Source organism: Ursus maritimus, unplaced genomic scaffold, assembly GCF_017311325.1.
Source record: "Ursus maritimus isolate PB19 unplaced genomic scaffold, ASM1731132v1 scaffold_1, whole genome shotgun sequence".
Taxonomy (NCBI): domain Eukaryota; kingdom Metazoa; phylum Chordata; class Mammalia; order Carnivora; family Ursidae; genus Ursus; species Ursus maritimus.
Window position 1 is genome coordinate 35,221,653 of NW_024423343.1, and position 25,298 is coordinate 35,246,950.

Consider the following 25,298-nt stretch of genomic DNA (forward strand, 5'->3'; position numbering starts at 1 on the left):
CTCACTCACTGATGCTAGGATAGCTGCAAGTTATATCTCAAAACAAATATTTAACAGGTACACATTTGTACATATCAGAAAAATGGGTAGTTTGAAACCAAAGGTTTGTCTGGCTTTTTGTGTGGTTTTGTTTTGCTTTGCTTTGTTTTTTTTGCATAGATACTATGATTTTGGTGTTAGAAGTGTTTTCTAGTAAGTTCCAAGGAACTGATTAAACATAGAAACAGAATTTTATTCTAGTAGAAATATTTGAGTTTTTTCAAGTATATCCATTTTTTTTCACACATCATAACTTTTTTTTTTTTTCGCTCTGCAATAGATTTTTAATTGAAGATCATTTTCTATCATGTGGTGCCAAACTGTGATACTTAAACTTAGTCTTTGGTGAATTATGGGATTTAGTTACTGTTAACCAAAAATAAGTCTCTTGACTGCTTACTTTGGATGAATGTAACCAAGCTTTTTTCTTTTTATTTATTTATTTAAAATCTTGGGGCATACATATTGAGCTTTTGAGTTGGACGAGTTGTTAATTTGCACTAATATTTGCTTCTATTAAATTCACCAATAATTTTGCCACTTTTGAAGGCCAATAAATCATTATAGAGAGTCCAGCCTTGCTTCATGGCCATTTAACCAACTCAGAAAGTCACTTCTACTTGTTAGAAAATAACTCAAGTCTGGGTGGTTAGTTTTCTGCTTCTTTGTAATATTTTTTAGTGAGATTATTTCTTAGACACCTTTTCAAAGACCAGATAGCTTTCAGAGTCCGACCAATTTACCAGGAAAAACAGCATCAGTATTTTGCTTTATTGAATAGCAGAAAAATCTCATCTAGAAAATTCCTAGGTAGAAGTGCCCTTTAAGGACAAGAATAACAGGGAAATTGATCATTTAAGTTCACAGTTTTGAGATTTCTGAAAATAAGTATAAAATCTTTTTCTCAAAATGTTATTGAGAATATAGTCATGGCATTGGCATTTGCACATTCTCTGGAACTTTCTTCTTTTTCTGTTAGTTAAAATTTGAGGAAAGGAAGTTATTAAAGTCTTTTAAAACATTTTCTGGTTACCTACTTACTCAAACTTCTTTACATACATATCTCAGTAGTAAAGATCCTTAGTAAAGCTTTCATTGTGAGAACAAATGTTAGAGGAGCACCCACTGATGAAGCTTTTAGTTGAAGTCAGCATTCTAGAACACCCAGGCAGCCCGTATAGGTTGATGGAGAATATTTCCCAGACCACATCAATACTTTATAATTGGTTTAAAACAAATGGAAGAAATTTAAGATGTTAAATTAATCCTTCAGAGTCCCTTCTCATAATCTTTGTGTGGGCCAGTATTTCTGGACATACTTAACAATGACAAAACAACAATATAAAGATAAGAATGATCATTTATTGAGCACTTGCTGTGTATCAGGTATTGTGAACATTTTGCATGAATTCAGACCTCACCATTTTGTGTTGTTAGTCCCATTTTACAGATGAGAAAACTGAGAATTTTTAAATGGGTTAAATAATTGGTGTAAGGTTGCATGACTGAGTGGTAGAGCTAGAATTTGAACCCTGGTTATTTTGATTGCAAGGCATGGGCTCCTAACCATATGTTATAGTGCCTTGAAGTGTTTGTTTTAGCCCTGAGGGTTCTAGAGCAGATTTGACCGGTCAGGTAAGATGAGATAGTCAGTGAGGCTAATGAAGAAATTTTGGTTGAGAAAGGCAGGAGTGATATGCTAAAATATGCACTTAACAGGAAAAGCACTGTGGATTAACTAGAAGAAAAAAGGAATTTCTTTTTTAAAAATGACAGAAAATTGGATAATTATGGGAAGACCCCAAACTAGAAGGCACGAAGATGTTTGTAAAAGCAGTGCCCAGCCTAGACTGGAGATCTTGGAGGTAGGATAGCACAATGTCCTGAGCCAGTGCTCTGGAACCAAAAATGCTTGAGTTCAGATCGTGGTTCCTTCACTTGCCACTGCAGGTCATTCCAGCAAGTTCAGTACCCTCTTTTCTTTTCAGTTGTCTTCCTCAGTAAAATGGAAATAATAAAGTCCAACTTCCTGGGTTCCTCAAAGAATTAAATGAAATAACAAAAGTAAAACACTTTCTGCAGTGCCTGGCAAATGAAAAGTACCACATACATTGTAGTTATTATTACTTTGTGGTAATTAGAAAATAGTAGGAGGCAGGGAGAGAGGAGAATGCAAAAATCCGTGAGCACTCGTAGGAATGAAAGCCTTCACAGAAACTCAGGACGTTAACGCCGACTTCAAGGTGCTATGGAGCATGATCCCACAGTGTGCAGGCTGCATGCTGCATCCTTCTCCAAATCTGCATGCTGCTTATTCACTGGGGGACTAGCTCAGGGCATCTGTAGAGGGAAAGTAATGATTTGGTGACAACCGCCCTGGTTTGGGATTCTAGGGTAAGTGGAGACAGAAAAATATCCAGTTTAGTTCAGATCAGTCAGGTATGCTCAGGAACCAAAAATCAGGGGTGACTTTTCCTGGAGTCCTGCTGCCAGGGGTTCTGAGAAGGCTTCCCAGCCCCCTCTCATTACACAGCAGAGTAAATGCTTCTGGCAGTCTTTTGGATCATGGAGATGCAAATGTTTTAGGGTTATCTTAACCCCAAGAAGTACAGACACCTTCTATATTGTCCTTCATTTGTCTCTGAAGCTGATGGGAAATCATTCAATTAAAACGAGCACGGCAGAATACATAAAACCACAATATGAGTTTAAGGAAATGAAAACGGCACATCAAAGGCATTCTGAAGCCTAGTTTTATGAAATGAAATTTTGTTTCATTTCCACTGATTTCCTAGGTGAAATTAGGTGACTGTCTGGGTAGCATAATGATGATAATGATGGGAAACCATACATACTCAAATGACATATGTAAAGCTTTAATAAAGAATGAGAGAGACTCAGGGGAGTGCATTAAATTGAGTAATAATTTATTATTTAGAGACCTCTACCCATTTACTCTTTTTTTTCTGGAAGAAATGGCTCTTCCTCCAAGGTGTGCCATTTTTAGAAAGAAAAACGTAACTGCGTGTGTGTTCTGCATGCTTGTTTTGCAGTTTAGTGATTTCTCATAGTTTGGTGTCCAGAGTAGTCATCCTACCTGTGAATTGTCTGGGATACTGTGAGGAAAAGAACAGGGTTGACAGGACAGGGTTGACAGGACTCTGCATGTCCTATAGGAATGCACTGCAATTATTTCCAATCACAATTAACCTGATTAGAATAATGGACAGGAAGTGTCCCTTTGTAGCTAATGCAGTTTGGCATCAGCTGACTGAAATCCTTTGATAATTTCTGCACAGATGGCTGGGCTGAATGCAGCACTTTTTAAATTATTATTTTCATGGTCTCTTGGTAGGCCAAAACCTCGACACCGACAACAGACCTCCCCATTAAGGTGGACGGCGCCAACGTCAACATCACAGCTGCCATTTATGACGAGATCCAACAGGAGATGAAAAGGGCCAAGGTGTCTCAAGCCCTGTTTGCCAAAGTGGCTGCAAATAAAAGTCAGGTGAGTGGTTTTTTAAAAGAGTGAAAGCGAGGGCTGGAATTAGACCATTCTCCTTCTCCCACCAATAAAAATACATCTGTTCCTATAATAATAATAACAATAATAATCCCTAGGGAACCTGTCATGTTCTGCCTTTTCCTCTACGGTTTGCTTTTATTCCCACTGGAGTTCAAAACAGAGACTAAGTTAAAACCCAGATTTTTTCTTTTAAAGATTTTTTTTTTCTAAAAAGCATCAGCCTTGAATGCTTTCTCTCATAATTCTAAGCACTGCTATGTATCCCTTTTCTTTCTTTCTCTCTCTATTTTTTTGTTTTTGATATTTGAGTAAAACTTAGCATGTACAAAATAGCATCTTCCTAAGACCCAGTTGGAATCTTGTCTCATCCCCTCTCATATTCCCACCAGGGGAACTGCTGACTTTGTTATAATAACTCTTTTCTCCAGCCCCAGAAACACCTTGCCATGTCAGGTGTTTCTTTTATGTGTAGAATACTGTTGTTTTTTCCAGGAGAAAACACATGTGTGTGGGGGGGTCCCAGAATGAGTGCTAAAATTTATAACAGAAAAACATAGAACCTTATCCAGTACAATTTCTCAGTGCCGGGATTGTGGGGAATGGAATGCTCCAGGGAAAAGGGTAAACAGATGCTTAGGTTTTTTATTTCTGAAAGCAGCAACAGTTGATGGGATCCACTATCTGTTTCAATTTGTTTAAAGGGATAACTACTACCCTATCCTAAAATGGGTTAGGTTGAGGTGCTTACTTATTTATCCCTAGGATGAATAATTATCCAGGCAGGGTGGAGGAAACAAAAGTTAGCTGAAGCATAATTTTGAGAGTCCTTTGATTCTGAGCTTGATTTCCTCTGTGGCCTTGCATGACAAATGTTTTCATCCCACATATGTAAATGGTAAAATGGTCCAGCATCTCCTTAACAGATCTTCTGTTGTGTGCTGAAAAGAAAGGGAGTTACTGAATATTGTATTTCTATTAAGCAGGAAGGTTTTCAATGAAAATTAAATTATCATTTTTAAAATGATAGATAGCTAAATATTGTATTTAGACTAACTATTGTTTTGGGATTAGCCTTTTTTACCTATAGTTTTGCAGTAACCTTACTTAAGTTATTTTTCAGATGTTGATAAAGAGAAAGGAGTAGAATATCAAGGAATTTTGAAGAGAATTGAAATACTCATTTTCCTTTTTAATTTTAATGTAGTAATTTTTCCAGGTTATTCTTACTCTTCGCTCATCAATGAAATCATTGAAATACAGTTTGCTAAGATACGATGTCCAACCATAGTATGAAATACATGAAAAGAAAACACCATAGAGCCTTCTTAAACTGTTAAATGCATAAAATCCCATGTACCACATGGCAAAATATAATGAGAGTTGGAGCTGTTAAATGAATAAAGCTGTTAAATGCATAATGCCACTTGGCAAAACTACTGTGCATTTAATGGTTTTCCACTGTGTAATAAAGGACATATGTGGTAAATGTGCAGTGAGTATAAAAACTACACAATTGATTTTGCAAACCTACCCCTTAGTCGTGACTTGACGTAAATATCAAAGTTTCACTCAGTCCTTCTTTCTTAAGCAGCTTTGAAGAAAAACTGAAGCCCGTAGTCTGAGAGCTTGATTCAAACTGCCTGTAATCTTTCTGTTGACTTGGCGCTATGGCTTTTGGAAATGGTGATGCCTCCAGCCTCCCAAAATAATTCAGGTGGCTGATTGAAAGCTGTATCTGCCAGTTGGCATAAGCTTGGCCTGCCAAATTTTTGATCCCTCCTGAAGAACTCAGTAGCCCTGATTTTGTGGAATCTGGAGGAAAATGTAGTTCTGGGAATTAATACGTTGAAGGGTGTGATTGAGCCTCAGTGGGAATAAAGGTGCTTTAAGGTTTTACCTTTTTTCATTGGGACAGTGACCTCATTCTGATTTATGAATGGGGAACCTTGTTGTAGATAGATAGCTGACTAGATAACCGACTAGACTAAATCAGGTGTTAAGATTTAAAAAAAATGATACCCCCCCAACAAAGTGAACTTACCTGATAGCTTCAAAGGCAACTTAACATAAGATATTCACTCTCTTTTGTACGTACCAACATTTGCTTCATAAAGAGCATATTTTGTGAAATTAATTATACAGTTTGGTACTTTGCATATATATATATTTGGCATATATCCATAAGGTGCGTTTCTGTGTGTGTGTGTGTTTCTCTGTGTGACTAATAGTGGAACTTTGGCCAAAGTACTTAGCCTCTCCAAGCTGCAGTGGGAAGTGGCCTCACCCTCTTTATTGGATTGTGAGGACAGAGAATACAAAGATACTCTCTTCCTCTCCTGCATTTTCTTTCTTCCCTCTCTCTGTTTCTTTGGAGGAATCAGAAGTTCTTGGGAGTGAGGCAAAAGAATAGCAAGGGCTCTCTCTTCTCTTGGGGGTGAAATTAGAAGAACCTTTAATTAGGAACTCTTGTGACCTGGAGTAGGTTTGGAACCTTGAAGCCCAGTTCAAATATGGGTAGCAACCCCTTCCCTTCCGTTTCACATTTCTTTTACAATAGAAACAAGCCCTCCATTAAACTTCATCCACTCTTTGGTGTGAGTTGCTGTCATCAACTATTAAGAATAAAACCTCTAACTGTGTGTTAGGCAAGCTTTGAATGAGAGTTAGAAGGAACAAAGAAAGGAAAGTTTTGGAGAGATTAGGGTGATGGGCCAAGATGATCCCTGAGGGCTGTAAGTGTTTAGGGACACAATGGCAGGAGGGCTTCAGAAAAGGGGTTGCAAGGGTGACAACCTTGTGCAGTTTCATCTGTGGTCCTATTGGTGACAGTACATTACTGGAGTGTGTGTGTTTCCTTCGTGCGTGGGTTATGTCAGGATGCCTTTGTAGGCCTCTGTCCAGCTCAGCTCTAGCTCCTTTGTTATGCATTGCCAGTCTATCATCCAGTTCCTCTGGATCTCCTATTTGCCCTTGCCTTTCTCTCCCATGAAGAGAAGGAGCCGAAGATGGGAAAGCAGGACAAAACAATATGAGGAAAAGGTATGCTTATGCATACAGGTTTATTTCATCTTTAACTTTTCCTTCATTTCAATTTAGGATCAGCGTGTAGGCATGTGAATTCTGAGGATGATCTTTTTTTTTTCCTTCAGAATATTCAGATTGTTGATGGTCTTCATGGGAAAGAATACACTATAGTTGGTGATTGTTCTTTGTGGAAATAGGAGTCCTTAGTAGGAGGGGTCCTTAGTAGGAGCCACAATTTAAAACCATACGGGACATTTTCTGATCACTTCAGTATGACCTGTACATACCAAGGGCCAGCAGGGAACGAGCGCCCCAGAGTGCAGTCTGAGTGGCTGCAGGAACTCCATGCTCCTCTAGAGCTCCTTGTCCTCTCCCTGTTCCTCTTACACCCTGTGGGGTGGCTCTCCTTCTTCCTCCCCAACTGCAGCTTATCACACATGATCTGGGAAGTGGAAATCCAGAGAGAGGAAATGCAGCAGCCCACTGCAGTCTTCCAGGGCTGGCCATGTGCTCTGTGACAGCATCTGCAGCCACGCTGCTTTCCCTTGACACCTACTGCTCCTTTCCCCAGAAACAAATTCACTGCTTCTCTCATATTCTGACCTCTGCTCCTTTTCGTAGTCTACAGTACTTCAGCTCATAGAATGCTGATGATGATCTAAAGTTGGTGGATTTGTTTTTTGGTTTTTTGTGGGTTTTTTTGCAAAAAACCTTAAATCTTTATTATTTGTATAACCAAAGACCCAACTCTACAAATGTAACTGCCTTTTCCTACTATGTTTGGGTGAGAATAGAGTAGGTAGAAAGACTGAAAGGGGCTTATTTCAATTTCTGTTCTCCCTTGTCCCCATTAAAAAAAAAAATAAAAGACAACAAATGAACAAAAACTTTAAAAGGGCACTGGGTTTGCTTCCCACTTTTTTGGTGGTGGTGAGGAGGGGTTGCTTTCTGCATGAGGAAAGTAGAGGAAGGCTGGCACACTGCAGAGAGGAGAGATCAATAACCTGGTTGTGAAATCTCAGATGCTGGTGATGACAGGGCCAACCCCAAAGGAAGCCATCGGAACAAACAGGGACCCGGGGGGGCTCTCTGGTGAGATAACGTAGCATGTCCTTATCCCTGCCAAGATTTAAAGACTCTGGAGTTCCCCTCCCTGCCCACATATACTGTCCCAGTCCCACAAGCTGCAGGGGCTAGCACTAGGATCAGGGATAGGAGAGTCCTTATTTCTCCTTCACAAAGAAGTTACAAAGGGAGCCATCATCATGATCCCACTGCAGATGGGGAAGATGAGTCTCTGGCCTCCAGTACACAGTTCTGAAATCCTTTTCCCCATAGAAGCTGGGTTCTCCATAGTGATTGGGTTTCAGTATGTTCTACTCTTCATGTACATTAGGATTAAGTAGATTTTGTGTACTGACCTTTATTCCTTCCTTATTACTTATGTTTCTAGCCCCCCCCCAAAAAAGCTATTCCATGTTCTTACTGACTTAATAAATTGTATTGCTAAGCAGAAGGCTACTTATGCTTTAGATGTCGATTACAAACTCAGATTTTATGAACTTTCTTCCCTCTCGTAAAAATCTCTCCTTATAATGGTCTAATTTACTTAATGGGCTGAATGATTTAAAATATGCAGCTCTTCATGGCAGTTCCTTTTAAAATAAAGCAAAAACAAAGGAAAGACACACAACTTTACATAAAGAAAAATAAGGGATATATTATTTGGTTTGTTTCTTTTATTGGTTTTTGCTGTTGGAGTTTTTATCACATTCAGTATATGTGCTAACATGTTTCCTTCATTTGGTCAGGGGTTACCACATTAATCTTTGCTTTTGTGTCTCTTAAAAATGCCCCAGGCACAATTTAGTTGAACATATTTCTTTTTTAAAGAAATAACCTCATTTTATGATTACTTAAGTAATAGCATCCTCATTTTTGAAAATGAAGAAAAGTAGAAAGGCAAAAACATGAATCACCTGTAATTCTACATCGCAGACATAGTTACTGTTCACATTTTAGAATCTTTCTAACGTATAGTGTGTGTATGGGTGTGCACATGCGTGTTTATATCCTAATCGAGATCATACTGTACAACACATCATTATAAGACAAGTTAAAACTATAATTCTTTTTTTTTAAGGCCAACTCTTCATGTAGGCGAGTAAATTTACAAAGTATAAAATATTACCTTTTATCTCATTATTAGTTTCTTAGACTTTAGAAAATACCGCACAAGATCAAGGTTTTGCCACTTTGCTCAAAAAAATGTTTGACATTTCTCTGATTACGTTCCCTTTATGGAATGGCTTTATTGGAGCTGGGATAACTCAGGCTATTGGAAGTAGATGTTTGCATGAATGCCCCATCTCTCTGGTATAAGAAGTGACAGGAACTAATAATAATACTATACCCTGTGTAAAATGAGTTGGTGGTCTTTGTCTCACTCCTAATTATTTTGCTTTTGCCATTTCATATTTAGCATGTAAGGCAGGTTAAAATGAGGTATGCAGCCCAGCCTCAGTCGCTGTCCCTCCTGCTGGGCAAGTGTCTTTATAATGTGATCATATTGACAGCCCATCAAGGAGCACTTTCTACTTTTGTCAGTTGGGGCATGTTTACTACAATGTCAGGGCTATCCACCAAATTCAAATGAAAAAAGTATTATATATTTACACTACAGTTACCATTTGAAAAAAGTTATGATGCCAAGTAGTGAAGAAATTAGATTTCTCAATATCCCCAAATACCAAACTAAGGTAGGCAGTCAACACAATGATGTTTAAGCATCAAATTGAGCCCTTCATCCTCTGCCTTTTTTTTCTCAGCATAATCTCAAAAGATTACATTCTGTTGAGAGATTATCAGCAGAAATTCCCTCAAGATCTCAGTTTTTATATCAACCTTATAGTGAGAAATTGGGTTCTTTTCACTATCCCTATAATTAGTTATGTTAATGTTTCATGCCCTAAAATGACTTTTAAGAGAGCCCTTAATTAGATATCAATGAAGATTAATCACGGAGTTCATATGCAGTTCTTAAAATGTCAGATACCTTTACCCATCGCTCAAGTTTTTGTATGGCTTTTAAGCACATCTTTATCTACTACAGAAATCCTTGAGTTAGGTTACTTTGCCAGTTCATGACACGGCACCTTTGGAAACTTGCACGTGAAGCAAATCAGGTTGACATACTAAAACTACTTCTCTAAACCCTCCCAGCCCTCTTACAAAGAGCACGTTGGATTAAACAGGGTTCTTACAGCTGGAGAATGTTGGTGCCTATGACGAGTTCCTACCACTTCAACAGTAGAAACTGTTGAATCACGTTCCTTTCACAGACCAAGACCAGGCTGAGGCAGGCTGATGCAGATTTTAAGGAGGCACACACTTTCAGAGCCACAGTCCTTAAATTTTGCACATTAATCGTTTGCTTGCCTCACTCTGGTCACAGCTCGGATCTTTCACCAAAAAAAAAAAGAGTCTCATTCACAGTTTTCTGCTGTGTCTGGGTTTTTTCCCCCATGTACTTATAAGTTCTTGAGGCAATTTGCAAAATATATAGTATTACGTCACAGGTATGTGGCACTTGGACCTGAAGTTAGGAACTGGAAATATGTGGTTGTTTTCTGCTTAATGTTTCAGCCTAGCACATTTTGCTGTTAATACCTTTCTAGTATTTAAGTGAGGAAGTACAAGATTCGAGATTCATTCATCTTTTTGGCAAATATAGATGGCTTTTTCAAGTGCATGTTCCCATGTATGCATGTATGTATCTGTGTGCATAATTGTATAAAATCATACCAAATTTCCACATTATTATATAGCTATGTTTATCCCATATATCTTTGTTAAGAAGGGCAACAAGATTTTATGAAATCCCCTCCTGTCGTGAGCCCTCCATAACAGAAGTTAAGGAGTTGTTCTGAAATAAAATTTTCATTACTCTCAATTACAGATTCAATCTTTCAAACACATCCGTAGAAATTTAAGAGACCTGCCCAGAGACAGCTGAAAATTGGACCCCGTGAAAATAGTTTAGAACTCAGTGTATAATTTTGAAAAATACAAAAAGAAGCAGATCATTTTTACTTACCACATTCAAGGTATAAAATAATTAACCTTGAACTGTAACCAAATGCTCAGCGCAAACCTTTTTCAGGTTTAGATGACCTCCTCATCAGGGAGTCACTGAAGCCCTTGACAAGTCTCCCTTGCAGTTAGCCTTTTATCCATTTCAGTTTTCTTGATTAGGTTATCTTGAATCATTAGGGGGTTTATTTATTTTAATAGACACTTATTGGATTCATGAAAAGAGAATTTGGTGACTAAGAAACAAGAGCTGAATATTATCTGGCTCATTTCACACTTCAGAAGAGTCTCAACCAACTGAAGAGAAATCCTTTCACAGTTACAAAAGTTTGTTTGGGGACTTTCTGTGCTTCCATTTAGAAAGCGACTGTCTGTGGTTAATAATATGAATTTTCTTTAGAGACACTCAGAAAACATTTCCTTTTGGTTGCATATGCTGACATTTTCTGTATTGAGGATGTGGGTGAGTAAATGGCCTTTTACATTTCTGTGCAAGAAACTTTGAGTCATTCTCCTGAAGAACTGTTCATTTGCTGACTTATTCATTCATTGGAGTTCCTAGAGGGGCAAAGGGGGTGGAGGGTACTTACTATCTGTAGATTGAATTCACTTATCAGCTCTGTGTTAGGCACATTGAGCAGCACAATACAGCATAACGACTGTGACAAGGCCTTGCCTTCAAGGCAAGTGCAAACAGATTATTTACTCTGTCTCTCTCTTTGTAGATCAGACTAGGCTGTAAACTTGTGTTTGTTGCTAAGCAAATCCTGGTTTGTATTTATTCTAAAATAGTATAAAAACTAGGAAATTTGTCACCAACATAAACCTCAATTTTTTTAAGGGAAAAGAACATGGGACCTGGGAGAAGTTGGAGTCATTACCAGTGTCCTGGGGTGGGAAAACAAGTAACTTGGTACACAGTGACATTTCAGTACCACGGACAGGAACCCTGTCTTCCCATTTGCTTCCCCTCCCCCATCACTTAAGGGTAAGGTTTGAAGTTTATGGGAGTCAAAGCCATTTCTGTTAGGGTTCAAACTCAGCCTTTGGTACGTACTTCGGAGAATGTCACTCAGTTATTGTCTACTTGAAAATTTTAAACCTTTAACATTTTCTATAACTGAAATAATAAGATATTACCCTTCCTGATTCATTTTTAATCCTGGAAGCCTGTAAAAAAATTCTCATGTGAACAACAACAAACACACAGAGAAAAGAAAAGGGTTAAAATGATGAGAACAGATTTTTTTTTTTTTAATGATTGATATAGCTTGGTGTTTACAATACATGTCATTTTTTTGTTATAATGAAAACTCCTGTTGGGTGAAGCGTATGAAGTCTGTACTTTACCATTACCAGGCCATTGTGGATCCTGATTTTGCTGTGAAAGAAAAAAAAGATCGAGGCTAGGATGAGTGGTATTCTTGACTTTATCATAGTCTTTTCCCTAAGGACTTCTTGTTAGGAAGGAATGAGGGAGAAAAGAAGGGAAAGCAGAACAAAGAAAAAAGAAAGTTAATTCTTTGTCATATCATTTAGAAGCCTTCTCTAGCTCCCATGGTCCATAGTGTTAAGATGAAATTTCTTTGCATATTATTCTTTAAAATCTGACCCCCACCTCTGTTTCTAGACTGCGTTAGCCCCACAAAATTGCTTTACATTCCTGGGATGGGGTAATTTTCTAAATCTCTGCATTTGCTGATAATGTTATCTCTGCTTGGAATGTGCTTCTGATCACTTCCCTTCCCCACCTGGTGAAATCCATCTACCTTTAAGATCCACTTTATATGTCCTTCTCTATGATGATATTTTTCCTGAGCTTCATAGTCAGAATACTCACTTCTTTGCCGATGATCTCAATTAACCTTGTGAGTAAAAATAATCAAGACAAATGATATATGTAATATACCAGCACATTGCATGGCACATACTAGATGGGTGCTCAATACAAGATCATAGACTGAATTAATGTTCTGAAAGGCCTGTCACTGTTTGCGTTTATATATTATATGTAATGCATGAATATATAACGTAAATTGGATCACCCCATTTTCTTTATCATATTCATGCATTAGAGATGGGGAAAACAAACCTCAGAACATTTGACAGGGTTTCTTCTGAGAAGCAGTGCCCCTCTCAAACTATAACATTCCAGTAGGCTAATTTCTATGCACTCAGATAATTTCAGTGCAATCTAATGAGCTTTTATTGAGCATCTTTGATGTGTAAGAAACCACACTGCTGTGAAAATGATAAAATGAGTGGGAAACCAACACTTTCCTTCCACCCCCATCAAGAAGCTGACCGTTCTGATGGGGATACGCACATCCCCACTTGTAATAATAATCATGATCAACTTGTAGAAGAGTATAAGCAAAATGCTTTGGAGTCATACAGGAGTGAGCAAACAGTTCTTATAGATCAGGTGAGACCATATCATCTGAGCTTTGGAATATAGCTTCTCAACGGGGGATAGAAGGTTGAGTATGAGACCTTCCAGCCAAGGGAATAACATGAACAGTATTAGTTGTGCTCAAACACTTGTAATTCTCCATGCATGACATGTGGGTATGTACCTACACATCTAGCTGCAGTTCTCCCATACTAAAAAAGTTAAACTGACCATATGAATATTCAACCAACCTTTGGTTAAAACTAAAGAGAAATCACAGACGATTAGGTATGTACCCCACATTTCATGCATGGAGATGGAAATACCAACCATAGTCAGAATCTGTGAGTAATTCACAATGGCTGGAGCACAAAGTCAATAGAAGAATTGATAGGAGACAAGACCATGAAAGAAAAACAGGAGAAAATTGTGGTTCTTATTGTTGCATTTTTTAATGCTTTTGAATTGGGAACCAAGGGTATCTTATTTAGCTAAATCTTTAATAAAACTATCAACTTACTAAAAGATGAACTATGGGATTATCACTGATCTTTTAAAAAGAAATAATGGCTCATTTCTTCAAGTCATAAAGAGTCCACATACATTTGCAACATGATTTGTTTTGTAAATTTAGATTGACATGCAACTTTTCAGGAACACGTGGATTGTATGAGTGTCGTCTCACCTGCATAGTTGGAAAGGGTGGTCAGAGTTGTTTTTTGACTGAAGGAAACATTTGTTTAGGAGGCTGATGAGTAGATGGTTAAAATGAGATATTTATAGATATTATTTACTTACACGGACTGAATGCTTAGGGACTCTTTAAACATTGACTGCAAGAATGCAGCCTTTAAATTTATATTCCTTCTCTGGGTTCAGATTTTGAAGGCAAAAGAGTTTTAACCCTAAAGTCCTTGGCATCATTGCACTTAGATTCCATGTATATTTTTCTATGTAAGCTTGGGTGTTCTTTGTATTTTTTTAACATTTTTTAAATTTTTAACAAATTTCAGATTCATGGAAGTGTTGCAAAATAGTACAGTTTCCATATATCCCTCACCTAACTTCCTCTAAAGTTAGCACCTTATATCACCATAGTGCAGTTATCAAAACCAGGAAATTAACATTGTTTTAATACTCTTAACTAAACTAAAAAGTTTTTTCTAATTTCATTAGTTTTTCCACTAATGAACATTTTCTGTGCCAGGATCCCATCCAGAGACCACACTGCATTTAGTTATTATTTTTCTTTAGTTTGCTGCAGTCTGTGACCATTCCTAGGTCTTTCCTTTTTCTTCCTTTTTTTTCTTCTTTTTTAATGGCAATGCCACTTTTGAAGAATACCAGTATGTTATTTTGTTGAACATCTCTCAATTTGGGTTTATCATGATTCAGCTGAGGTTATGTATTTTTGGCAAGACTACTGCGGATACTGGTTTGTGTTCTTTGCAGTGCCTCATACCACAGGCTTCATGATGTGCATACGTTATCACTGGTGATGTTGCCCATAATCACTTGGTCAAGGTGGTTTCCTCTTTGTACTTTAACCCTGATGGCCAATTATTATCTGCTATTTCTGACAGATAACAAGGTAACAGATCATGGAATGTGGAGCTGGAAGGGGAACTTAGAGACCATCTTTTGTAAACCCCTCCTTTTACAGTTATATTTCAGAAGCTGTAAGAGGGTAACCACTTGCCCAAAGGTAACCCAGTCACTTAATGTCAGAGCAGGAACTTAGCAGTTAGGGTTCAGGGCTCCAGGTTGAATACTGTCTGAGCTTCCTAGCTGTAATTCACTTAGCCTCAGTTTTACCATACTAGAAAGGCTAACGTATGTGAATATTCAGCTAACTGTTGGTCAGAACTTAGAGCCAGCGTAAAAGAGAAATCACAGAGGAGGTCATGGTGCCTGCTCACAGAGCTGACCAAGGCTGGAAATCAGATAAACTTCTGTATCAGTATTTCTGAAACAAAAATAATTCTCCTGGAATTCTCCACATAACACACAGGGAACAACAACAAAAAACCTACTTGAGATTTTTAACAGAAAAAGGGAGATTTGTTTATTAATAATTCATGAGTTCCCATTGAACATGCACGACAGAAACAGTGCTATTCAATAGAGAATACTGTCATCTGTCACTGTTTTATTTGACATTTACACTTTTTTTTTTCCTGATACTGCAAAACTTTCTTGGACGGCATGCAAAAATTATATAAATGAAAAAAATCCCAATGTGGGGACTCTTTATCTCTTCTGTGGTGGGTTCACTCACAGTTACACACATGTGTGTTCGTGCAGCAGCATGGCACTTTCTCACACATTCATTAGCCACCAAACAAGCTAATAAGAGACCCCATTGAGAAAAGAGATAAGCATCCCAGATGGGCTGGTGGAAGGATCATGTGAACAAAAAGATGGAGGATGAGATGGGAAGTGGGGTGGAAGAATAGATTTCTGGAAGGTAAGCATGCAGATACGTGGAACGAGCCGTGCGTCAGGGCAAAAGGAACATAAATTATGGCTGCCACGACGAAAACTGACAAACGTATGTTACCATTTCCAATGCAAAATTGATGTTTAGAAATGGCATCATGGGAGTGCCACTTGTAGGGAATATCGGCCTTTAGTGGAAGAGCAAGTTAGAGTTAGGAGCACCTTGTAATTTTGTGCTACTGTAAGGCTCTTGACAATCTTTCTGCTCTGTAGGTTAGTTATTATTTATAAAAATCACAGAACCAGCTGATACATTCATAAGCTAATTATTGAAGCAGCTGGGTACACATGGTGCAATATGTCCAAGGCTGTGAAGTATCACAGATTTCTTGGGGCCTGCTGTGGTGGGGGTGCGCTGTTGAAGGCTCCATCCCTTAATCTGATCAGCCAAGCAAACACTTTGTGGGGAAACTAGATTAATAACCCTCTAAATACCATGAATGTGCTTCATCTTCAAAACCGGGTTCCCTTAAACATGCTATTAGCTCAGCTCCATCAGGGATTTGAGGAAGTTCTCTGGTGCCCGAAGAACAGGGTCTTGTTGGCTACCTCCCTGTGCCAGAAATTAATTTGGTTTGCTTATGTCTGCACACATGATCACACTTGTGTCTAATCTGCTCCCTAATAGCTTCAAGGTCAGGACCTTGCATGTCAGTGGGCAAATTGAGCACCACACTTCTTAAAGACTGATGGCAGACAGCACACAGTCCATAACGAGGCCTGTAGTTTGTCCTAAGTGATTGTAATGAGTGCAGATTATAACAGCGCATATAAATCAAATGCGGCAATGAATGTTGTGCGAGACATTCCGAGTATCATAAGTGGAGATACCACTCAGCTGTCACCTGTCCCCTTTCAAGCTGCAGCTTCCCACAATGCAGTTCACTCCTCAAGCGAAACAGCAGGTGCTGTCCTCCTGAAGGTCTGGGTATCTCAGAACTTCGTCTTTTAACAGATGTAGGTTTTTGTTTTTATTTTCTGTTAAATGATTGGTCTCTATGCTATAGCTTCCCCTGGGAGATGTTAAACATACCTGTTTGAAACATTTGAAAGAGTTCAGTTGGAGACTTATTCAGATCTGTGAAAAGACAGAGAAAGAGGAGCTTATTTTTCCACAGATGGTTTATTTTCCATTTCAAGAATTCTTTCCTTTGTACAGAGAAACCCTTGAGGAAACACTTTGGGACTAGGAGGTTTTTTTTTTTTTTTAATATAATTTATTTTCTGATAAGGCTAAAAAATGTAATTGTCTTCAATTTTCATATATGTTGTGCCTTGAAGATCAGCATTTACCTGTCTCTCAATTGACTTGAAAAGAAATCTATGAAAATACTTGGAAAAACATTTCCAAGCAAATGATTCAATATCTTGTTTTCATTCTTCCTAACCCTCTAACTCTCCCCAGCTCCCAGTTTATTGCAAGAAAAGATCAGGTCTGCGCAAATGTGGCCTCTCACTTGTAAAAACAAGGCAGTGTTGTGTTACAGATTAGTTTATAAATCCCCAGTGGCTTCACAGTTCAGTGCCTACAGCTGCTGCAGATGGGCCTGGGTTTTTGTCTCTTCGCGGTGCTGCAGCCGGCAGTTGAAGGAGAAAATGGAATGATCAGGTTATTAACATGGAGGCCGCGAGGAAGAGGCTGCACAATGAGAACAGCTGGTGTTGCTGTCTTGGCTGATGCAGCGGAGATAATCAAATCTTGCCTTTTTTTGGGTAAAGGCAGAAGACACAGTGGAGAGTTAAGACAAACAACGGCTTATGATATTATATGGGGTTTTTATAATGCACGTCAGGAACTTTCATTGGCTTACGAGTTATGATATAAAATTTGTTGAGACTTGGGATTTAATTTTTACAAAGTTATTTGTGTTTATTTATGCACCTTTTTAGAAAAATTCTTACTCTCTTGCAAGAGGCGTGATGTGGGACACTTCTTGTTTTTAAAATTAGCGATGTAGCTTGGAAGTGATGGGTTAGAAAGCTACTGGGTAAAATATTTTGACATGAGTCAGTGAGCGATGTTGACAGCATCCTCTGTATTATTTTCATATAATCCATCATTATTTGCATTACATTTTCTTTCTCATGCAGTTTCAAGCAAGAGAACATCCGGATGCCAGAATTGGGAGACACATTTGCAGGTGTGACCCGGCCAACTGCCTACCTTCCTGCAGGTGTGGCTGTGGCGGGAAGGGGATGGTTAAGAGGGCCTAGAGCCCAAGGCATTCAGAGATGGAGCAAATATACAACTTTTTCATTCTAGCTAAGTGGTTTTTATTTTGTGGAATTACTGGTAATTCTAAGACTGTTTCCTTTCTAGAGAGTTCAGTGCTGTTTACACTCAGACATGTTTTCTTTTTTAGAATTCACTATGTTGTAATACGTATTTGTTATTTTCACTCTTCTCTTAGGATGGAAACTATCCAACTGGGTAATTTTTAAAAATTGTAGCTGAGCAACATGAATTCTTTTTTTCAGAGAATTGGATAACTGTCACCTTGCTTGAGTATCTTTTACAAAAAATCCATAAATTCATTGAGAAAATATTCAATAGGAAGGGTGAAAAGGTAATTAACAAGCATGAAGACTCTTGGGCATTGGTTGGTTTTTTAGAGTTGTCAGGCTGTTGCAATGTCTTCCTGGGTTGGTAGGAACAATTTTGACAGAAAAATATGCTACCCTGAGATGGCACTGGACTGCAGTCCAGCCATCCTCCGCTGCTCTGCACCCTACAGATTAACCCAGGTGACCTTCTCTCTCTCTCTAGGGCTGGTTGTGCGAACTGCTCCGCTGGAAGGAGAATCCCAGCCCAGAGAACCGCACCCTCTGGGAGAACCTCTGTACCATTCGCCGCTTCCTGAACCTTCCCCAGCATGAGAGGGATGTGATCTATGAGGAAGAGTCGAGACATCACCACAGTGAGCGCATGCAGCACGTGGTCCAGCTTCCCCCTGAGCCAGTGCAGGTCAGCTTCCCCTCCTTCCCCTAACCTGAGCAGGACTATTGGTTCTAGCAGCTGTCAAGGGTCAAAGGGGCACACCACACCACCTCCCATTGAAGAGTGTCTCCTGCCATGTCTCCAAGGACAGAGGACCCTGTTCTCATAGTGGGTATAGTGTGTGTGTGTGCACGCGCGCGTGTGTGTGCATGCACACACACACACATGCACGTGCTCACACAGAGAAAAATGAGTGAGGAGTCAAATCCAATGGCAGCTGCTTTCCTGAGTGTTTTACTTGTGGGACTCTGAAGCCAGAGCACTTGTGGGGAATTAAATCTCCCAATCAGAAAACATAGTTCATAGTTTCTGTCATTTTCTATAAAGAAAAAACTCTGAAGTAGCTAATAAACTAATCTAAAATCCCTCAAGGAAAGTTTGACTAGGCTGAGGAGAAGAAATAGCCACATGAGCTAGAGAATACCATTGAGCTCAACTGAACCTTTGAGAGAAATTATGATAGATTCTTACAATTTTAAGATGAGTTTTTGCTGTTTTTGGCTTCCTGTCTTTTAGAAATCTGTGTCCATTTGCGTTGCATGTTTTGTTTGGTTAGTATTTGTTCTCATTGAGAGAAAAAAATATTTATTTCTGAAAACAATTGAGTTTAGCTCCTGCGCCTTGCTGCAGTCTAAAATCAGTGACTTTTAGGAAGAGATGTTCACTAGGCTAATACCCCAAATTTTGACCCTTAGAGTTTGCCCACAAAGTTTTGGATAGGTTTTGAGATTTGTCCTACTGTCCAACACCAGCAGTCCCAACTACCACCAAAGAGGACTCGCAGGGCTTCTGTCTGAGCCTCCTTGGGTGTAGCAAGAAGGAAGCAGGAATGCACGCATGTGTGTGAAGAATGGAAGAGAAGATGAGGAGAGTGAAGGAAGGGTGGGGTGCCTTTCTTGATCAAGATATCAGAAGACAGGTGGTAAAGGACTTGGCAAAATGTTCTACCCTGAGGTTTCCTTGTCTCCTTTTACCTCGATCTCATCCCACATACCTGGAGGAGAACCAGAAATCAACGGGTCCATTATATCACTTATCATCCAAATACTGACATCTCAGTCAGTGCCTTCATGCTGTCATTGGTCAGTTTCCAAAGTCACAGAGTGAATTGCCCAAATGATTAGACTCATGAATTCATACAGCTAGAAGCAGTCTTTTAAAATAGTCACAGTGAACTCAGAGCGGGTAGGTGATAAGAGTACACAGCTAAGTGTTAGAGCCCCCTGTCCTGGACCTGGACTTGTGGTAGGGGCAACCCCTTCCCCGGAGGTGACCCCAAGGGCTTACCCTTTATGACCCACCTTCTCCCTTCCCTCTCCTGTCCTTTCCTAGCTGGAGCCTCATCCAAACACCAGAGCACCTTCCTACAGTTAATTAGACAAACGTGCTAAGAGTGGTGTTTTTCAGATTTCGAGATTTAGTAGAAATTAAAGAGGGAGCTAATACACGTTCATCAACCTTTTCTTTTGGAGAATACATTGATTTGAAAAATTCAAGGGAAGCTCCAATTTACTATCCATATCACTTCATAAAATAAAATACTCTTTAATATCAACTAGTTAATGAAAAGGATAGCCTCAGACAAAAGATCTTATAAACTATATAAATTCAGTCATATGAAAAACTCACTGTCACCCTAGTTTTTCTTGTTTTGATGTGAACTAGTCAAAACTTCTGTGTTGAAGCAACATGGGCCGAGGACTAACTTCAGGGAACCACCAACTTTGTATGGACTATTCCTTCAGGGTCCATCTTAGTTCAGCCAAGGTGAAGTGGAAGTAGAATGGGAGTGAAAAACTGATTGTAAACATTTAGACCAGTCAGTTTTTATCACAAGATGATGGGAAAGTTGGAAGTGTGGAGAAGCTTGAGATAAAATACTAAAACCATTATAATTAAGACCTCCCTTCATTTGGATGATGGTTCCTATATGTTTCTTTCTCCATCTTTTGCCCAGAAGTTCTCGTCTCTATGAGGTCCCTATGTTTAGGTAGCTAAGAGGATATTCAATGTATAATATTCTAACTGACCGGTTTGAGTAAAGTAAATCTTAGAAGCAGACTGCCAATTGGTTTATGAGTTTTATTATCTTTTATGTTAGTATGTCAAAACTGGAGTGTGCTAAACAATATTTAATGGCTAAGAAAGAGTCAGCCTGTAATTTTCCTTTTTCAGTTTTAAGCGCTTCGTGGCTATTAACATTAACGTCTGATATCACGAAGAGAATTCACTTCCTGTATAAAAGGTTGTTCCTATCACTCAGATCTTAGCCAAAGAGTTTACAAATAAGGTGATTTTCTCTACATTGACTTTGCCTTAGCCATTGACCTTGATCCCATAACTACTGTGAAATTCTTCAATATGTTACTTTTTTTTTTTTTTTTTACATTGTGCCAGTCTCTCAGTGACACTGCTTTGAAATGCTGCATTTGTTTGTCGGCAAAATACAAAACTTTGAATTAATTTTGTATTATAGTCATGATATGAAAAATGAAGAAAAATAAATGGAACTAGCTGGCAGAACTCTTGAGGTTGGAGAATACAGTTGGCACAGCCTCTGCGACTTAGGAAGGACTGTATTTTAATAAAAGATCCCAAACTACTAAAAAATGTCTGTAATTGTAAGAAAGTTATGCCACTGGACTCAGGGTTAGGATTCATTTGTGCCCTTGTATCAACTAAAATTTTAGGGAGATACAATTATTTACATGTTGTAGGAATTTTATGTAGGGTAATACTGGTTTGGTGTTGTTATATTTTGTCCGGTTAGGCAGAAAATGCACCATTATAAAGTTGTTAAGTAGAGGTGAAATCGATGATTATGAAGAGCTTCTGATATATGCAACACATAGAAAATCATGCAGAAGTCCTTTCCACTGAAGGGTGCCATTTAAATTTTTTTTAAGTAGTGAGGGTATACTATTCCTCAGTTTTTCTTAAATGGTAAAGATATGAACCGTTGTGCATAACTACGCACCAGAGTAGTCTGTCGAATTAGGTCCCCCTTGACGTACTAGATAAAGGAAGGAGCTTCGTATCATCTCTGCCCCATTCAGTGTTTTCTGTGATGTGAGAAGTCCCTTAGGGCTTCTTTCCTTAAGGAAGAGAAAATTTTCCCTGCCATTTGTTTGCAAATAGTTTACGTATTGATAGTGTTACATTGCCTGCAGTTGTGTTTCCTTTTTTAAGCCACAAAGGGTTTTACAAATTTAAGCCTACCCTTCAAAATGAGATCTGACATCATATCCCAATTTTATGTAACAGTGCAGAAAATCAGATCTGACCCACCAGGCCGCATGGCTGGAGCTGATCCTCAGTACTCACCATCCTGCAAGATCCCATTGCCCACCCTGTAGATGTGCACGCATATCTTGTCCGCTTCATTCATTGAGACCTTGTCGTGTCGCTCTGCACCTGTAAGGCTGCCTTGGCCCCGTGACTCCCAGCTCTACAACCGAAGGTGCCTTTGCTGGTGGTTTTGATTTCTTCTGTGGTCACCATTATGTGCCATTTATTTTTATAATTCTAACACCTAACAGAATCTTTTACATGCTTACTGAGAAATGCGTGCTTGATGGAATGTCCCTTCAGAGATGAAGCTAGGTTATAGTTGATACAAATTTAGGCTTGGGGCCACTGAGAGGTGCTGTCAGCCCCAAAACACTGTGGTCCTGGAAAAGTGAGGTGTTTCCTCCTTAGGAATCCAGATCTCTACGGGTGAGGTCCATCTTTGATGTCATGTTGAGTTACCTGCTCTCTCCAATTTTCTTTCCAGTATTTTAAGTCTCTTTAGAAACTCTCATCTAAATCCCTGCTGTGTAGGGACGCCTGGCTGGATCAGTCTGGAGCATGTGACTCTAGATCTCAGGCTTATGAGTTCGAGCCCCACAGTGGGTATAGAGATTACTTAAAAAAAAAAAAAAAATCCCTGCTATGTAGAAGGTGACTTTCCAGGCTCTGAACACATGTTATAAACTAGACCCATATTTACCATCACCCTCAGTGGGGCTAATATTGCCTTAGAGAGTGAAAATGGATTCTTGGGAGTGTAAACATCTTCACTTTACAGTGGTTTGTGGCCTTTGAAAGGGACACAGTACATGAAGAGATATTCAGTATCTCTGGTATTAAAATTTAATGAAGCAGGGGAAACGATTGGGGGGGGGGGAAATGCCTAAAAAGTTTCCTTCAGAGGTTGATAATGAAAAAATAAATACTGATATACATAATGTTTTTAGTCCTGTAGGCACAAAGACTAATATAGGTGAGATGACATGGAAAACCAAAACATTCCATGAGAAAGATGAAATAAACTCTTACTTTTTCATGCCAGAAGGTCGGAGACAAAATTATTTCTCGTGGTTATAGTGATTTTCCCCCCTACTGGTTATTATGACCTGAGGCCCTATAGTGAATGGATATCCTCAACTTAGAATCAAAAACTAGTTAAGTCAGGGTATTCATTATTACCAACTCCATTTTACAGTTGTAAAGACTGGAGCAGAGACATTGAGCCTTGCTTGAAGCCAGAATCGCCCGCTGAATGAAAACACAGGCGTGTTTGGCGTCCAATCTTTCCTCTGACCACACTCCCCTTTTAATGCAGAGAGAGGAAAGGACATTGCTCATGCTATGACTAGGTCACTGAGTGGGGTTGATTGGAGAGCATTTGCCAAATTGTTCCTCTCTGTGTCGTTTGTGCTTTATTGCTTTATTATATTTCCACCACAGTGTTTTCATGGCTTATTTTGTGAGTTCAGGAATTCTGAGCTTGCTGCTGTGTGGTTTCCTGACAAGTACTTGTTTTAAAATTCCATGCCGTACACTGAGTAAGAATGTGAGACCTGGTGGGTGACAGCTGACACGGGCGTTGTACCTCTGCTCGTCTGGATCGCTGCCCACTCCAGGCAGTTCTCAGCATTTTCGAAGCCAGCAATTCCTTGTCGCTGGTATCAACCAGTGGTTCTCAACCAGGGGTGACTTTGCCCTTCATGGGATATTTGGCAGTGTCTGGAGACATTTTCGGTTATTATAACTTGGAGATGCTGCTGGTGTCTACCGGGTGGGGGCCGGGAATGCTGCCACTTGTGCTGCAATGCACAGGGCAGCCCCCTAAAGAAACAACGTTTCTGTCAACAATGGCAATAGTGCTGAAGTGGAGACACTCTGGAATAGAAATACCATTAACTGCCTAACAGCACAAGATTAAAAAAAAAAAATTGAAGTACGTATGAGGCTGATTCTGTTTTTCCTATATCAAATTTGGGAATGATAATAACAATGAGGAGGAGGAGGATGTCGGTGGTGATTCTTCTCTTCTTCGTTGGCAGCAGTTAGCCTTCTGGGCGCGAGGCTCTCAAAATGTGAGCTTTATATATGTCTTGTCTTCTTTAAACCTTACGAGAAAACACATGGGAGGGTGGTTTTATCTGCTCTCGCATGTGAGAAACTGAAGCCTAGAGAAGTAACCTGCTCAAGTGAGACCTTCAATCCACATCTGTGTATCTTCAGAGTCTGATTTTTATCGGTGTGCTGGAGAGCACGGCCCACGCGCAGCAGCCCGCGTCCCTGAACACTTACTGTTAGCTGTCCGACGCTACGCAGGGCTGTTCATTTGTAATCATTCCACGGAACAGATTTAGTTTTGTGAGCTTTCTTCTTTACTGGATACTTAATGCAGTGAAACCTGTAACTGACTGGTGTGATGTCAAAAAGCCAATGTGACTGAACTTGCCACTTTGCATTAAGCTTTTTTGGGGATAGCTTTAGAATGTGACTCACTGCTAATGTTTAAGCACACTCGAAATCTGCCTTTACGCTGTGCGAATTCAATCCGGCCTTTCTACTCCGTCTCTATGGGCTATATCTTGCTTTCTGAATTTGCTTCCGGAAGAACAACTTCTAAGAAAATAAATAGGCTAATTAATCAATTAAAGATGTTTGCAAATCTCTAACCAGGTTACTAGAATTTCTCCCTCCTTGGGCTCATGACTTGCTCCTATTCAAAGTGTGCTGTCTAAGGTCGCTCCAGAGTGTCGAAACCCTACTCTAGTCCCGAGGAGAGATGCAAATGAACACGTCACCGTCTTTAGTAATGCATTGCAGCAGTGGTTTGTAAGTAGGTCGTCACTTGGGAAAACGTTGAGAGTCCCTGACCATCCATGAGGAGCCACACTACCTTTTTCCATATTAACATTATGTTATCCTGCATGTATTTATTCAACTTGAAGAACATTCTTCATTTCTAATGTCAGTCAGCTTTTCGCCACGTTCAGTTTTCAGTTTGTCATTCAGGAATAAAGAGGTTTAGAGGTCATTTGCAACCTTTTTTTTTTTTTTTTTAAATACTAGAAAAAAGGACATTTCCATCTTGGGACGATTTCTTCCAAAATACAGTGAAAAGGTGTTTTTTTAGTGATGATGTCAGAAAGTTGAAGGAGCTCATTAAGAGTAGCTAAACTAGCAGATTAGACATTAACTGTGACTTTGTTCTTTTCAAGAGATTTAGGCAAGTTGCTTACCTACATTTTAAAAGTTTCTTACAGTTTTGGGGGGTTTTTTGTTTTTTGTTTTTGTTGTGTTTTGTTATTGCAAGACAGAAATTCCAGCTTAATTACTGGAGATATATTAAGGGAAATTGAGAGTGATAGAACTTCCTGAAAACTCAGATGTAAGACTATGAATATGGTTAGGTTTCTCTAAACCTGGAACTGGGAATTCAGCAT

At 39.1% G+C, this 25,298-nt stretch overlaps 1 protein-coding gene across 1 annotated transcript in view; it reads left to right on the plus strand.

The window, feature by feature from the left end:
- The window catches only part of SATB2 (SATB homeobox 2), a 180,179-nt gene that overhangs the window by 125,151 nt on the left and 29,730 nt on the right, over nt 1–25,298 (plus strand). Inside the window, exons 8-9 of the mRNA XM_040642327.1 lie at nt 3,395–3,550; nt 18,343–18,540. Coding sequence (XP_040498261.1) covers nt 3,395–3,550; nt 18,343–18,540 — 354 coding nt within the window. The remainder of the gene's footprint in view (nt 1–3,394; nt 3,551–18,342; nt 18,541–25,298) is intronic.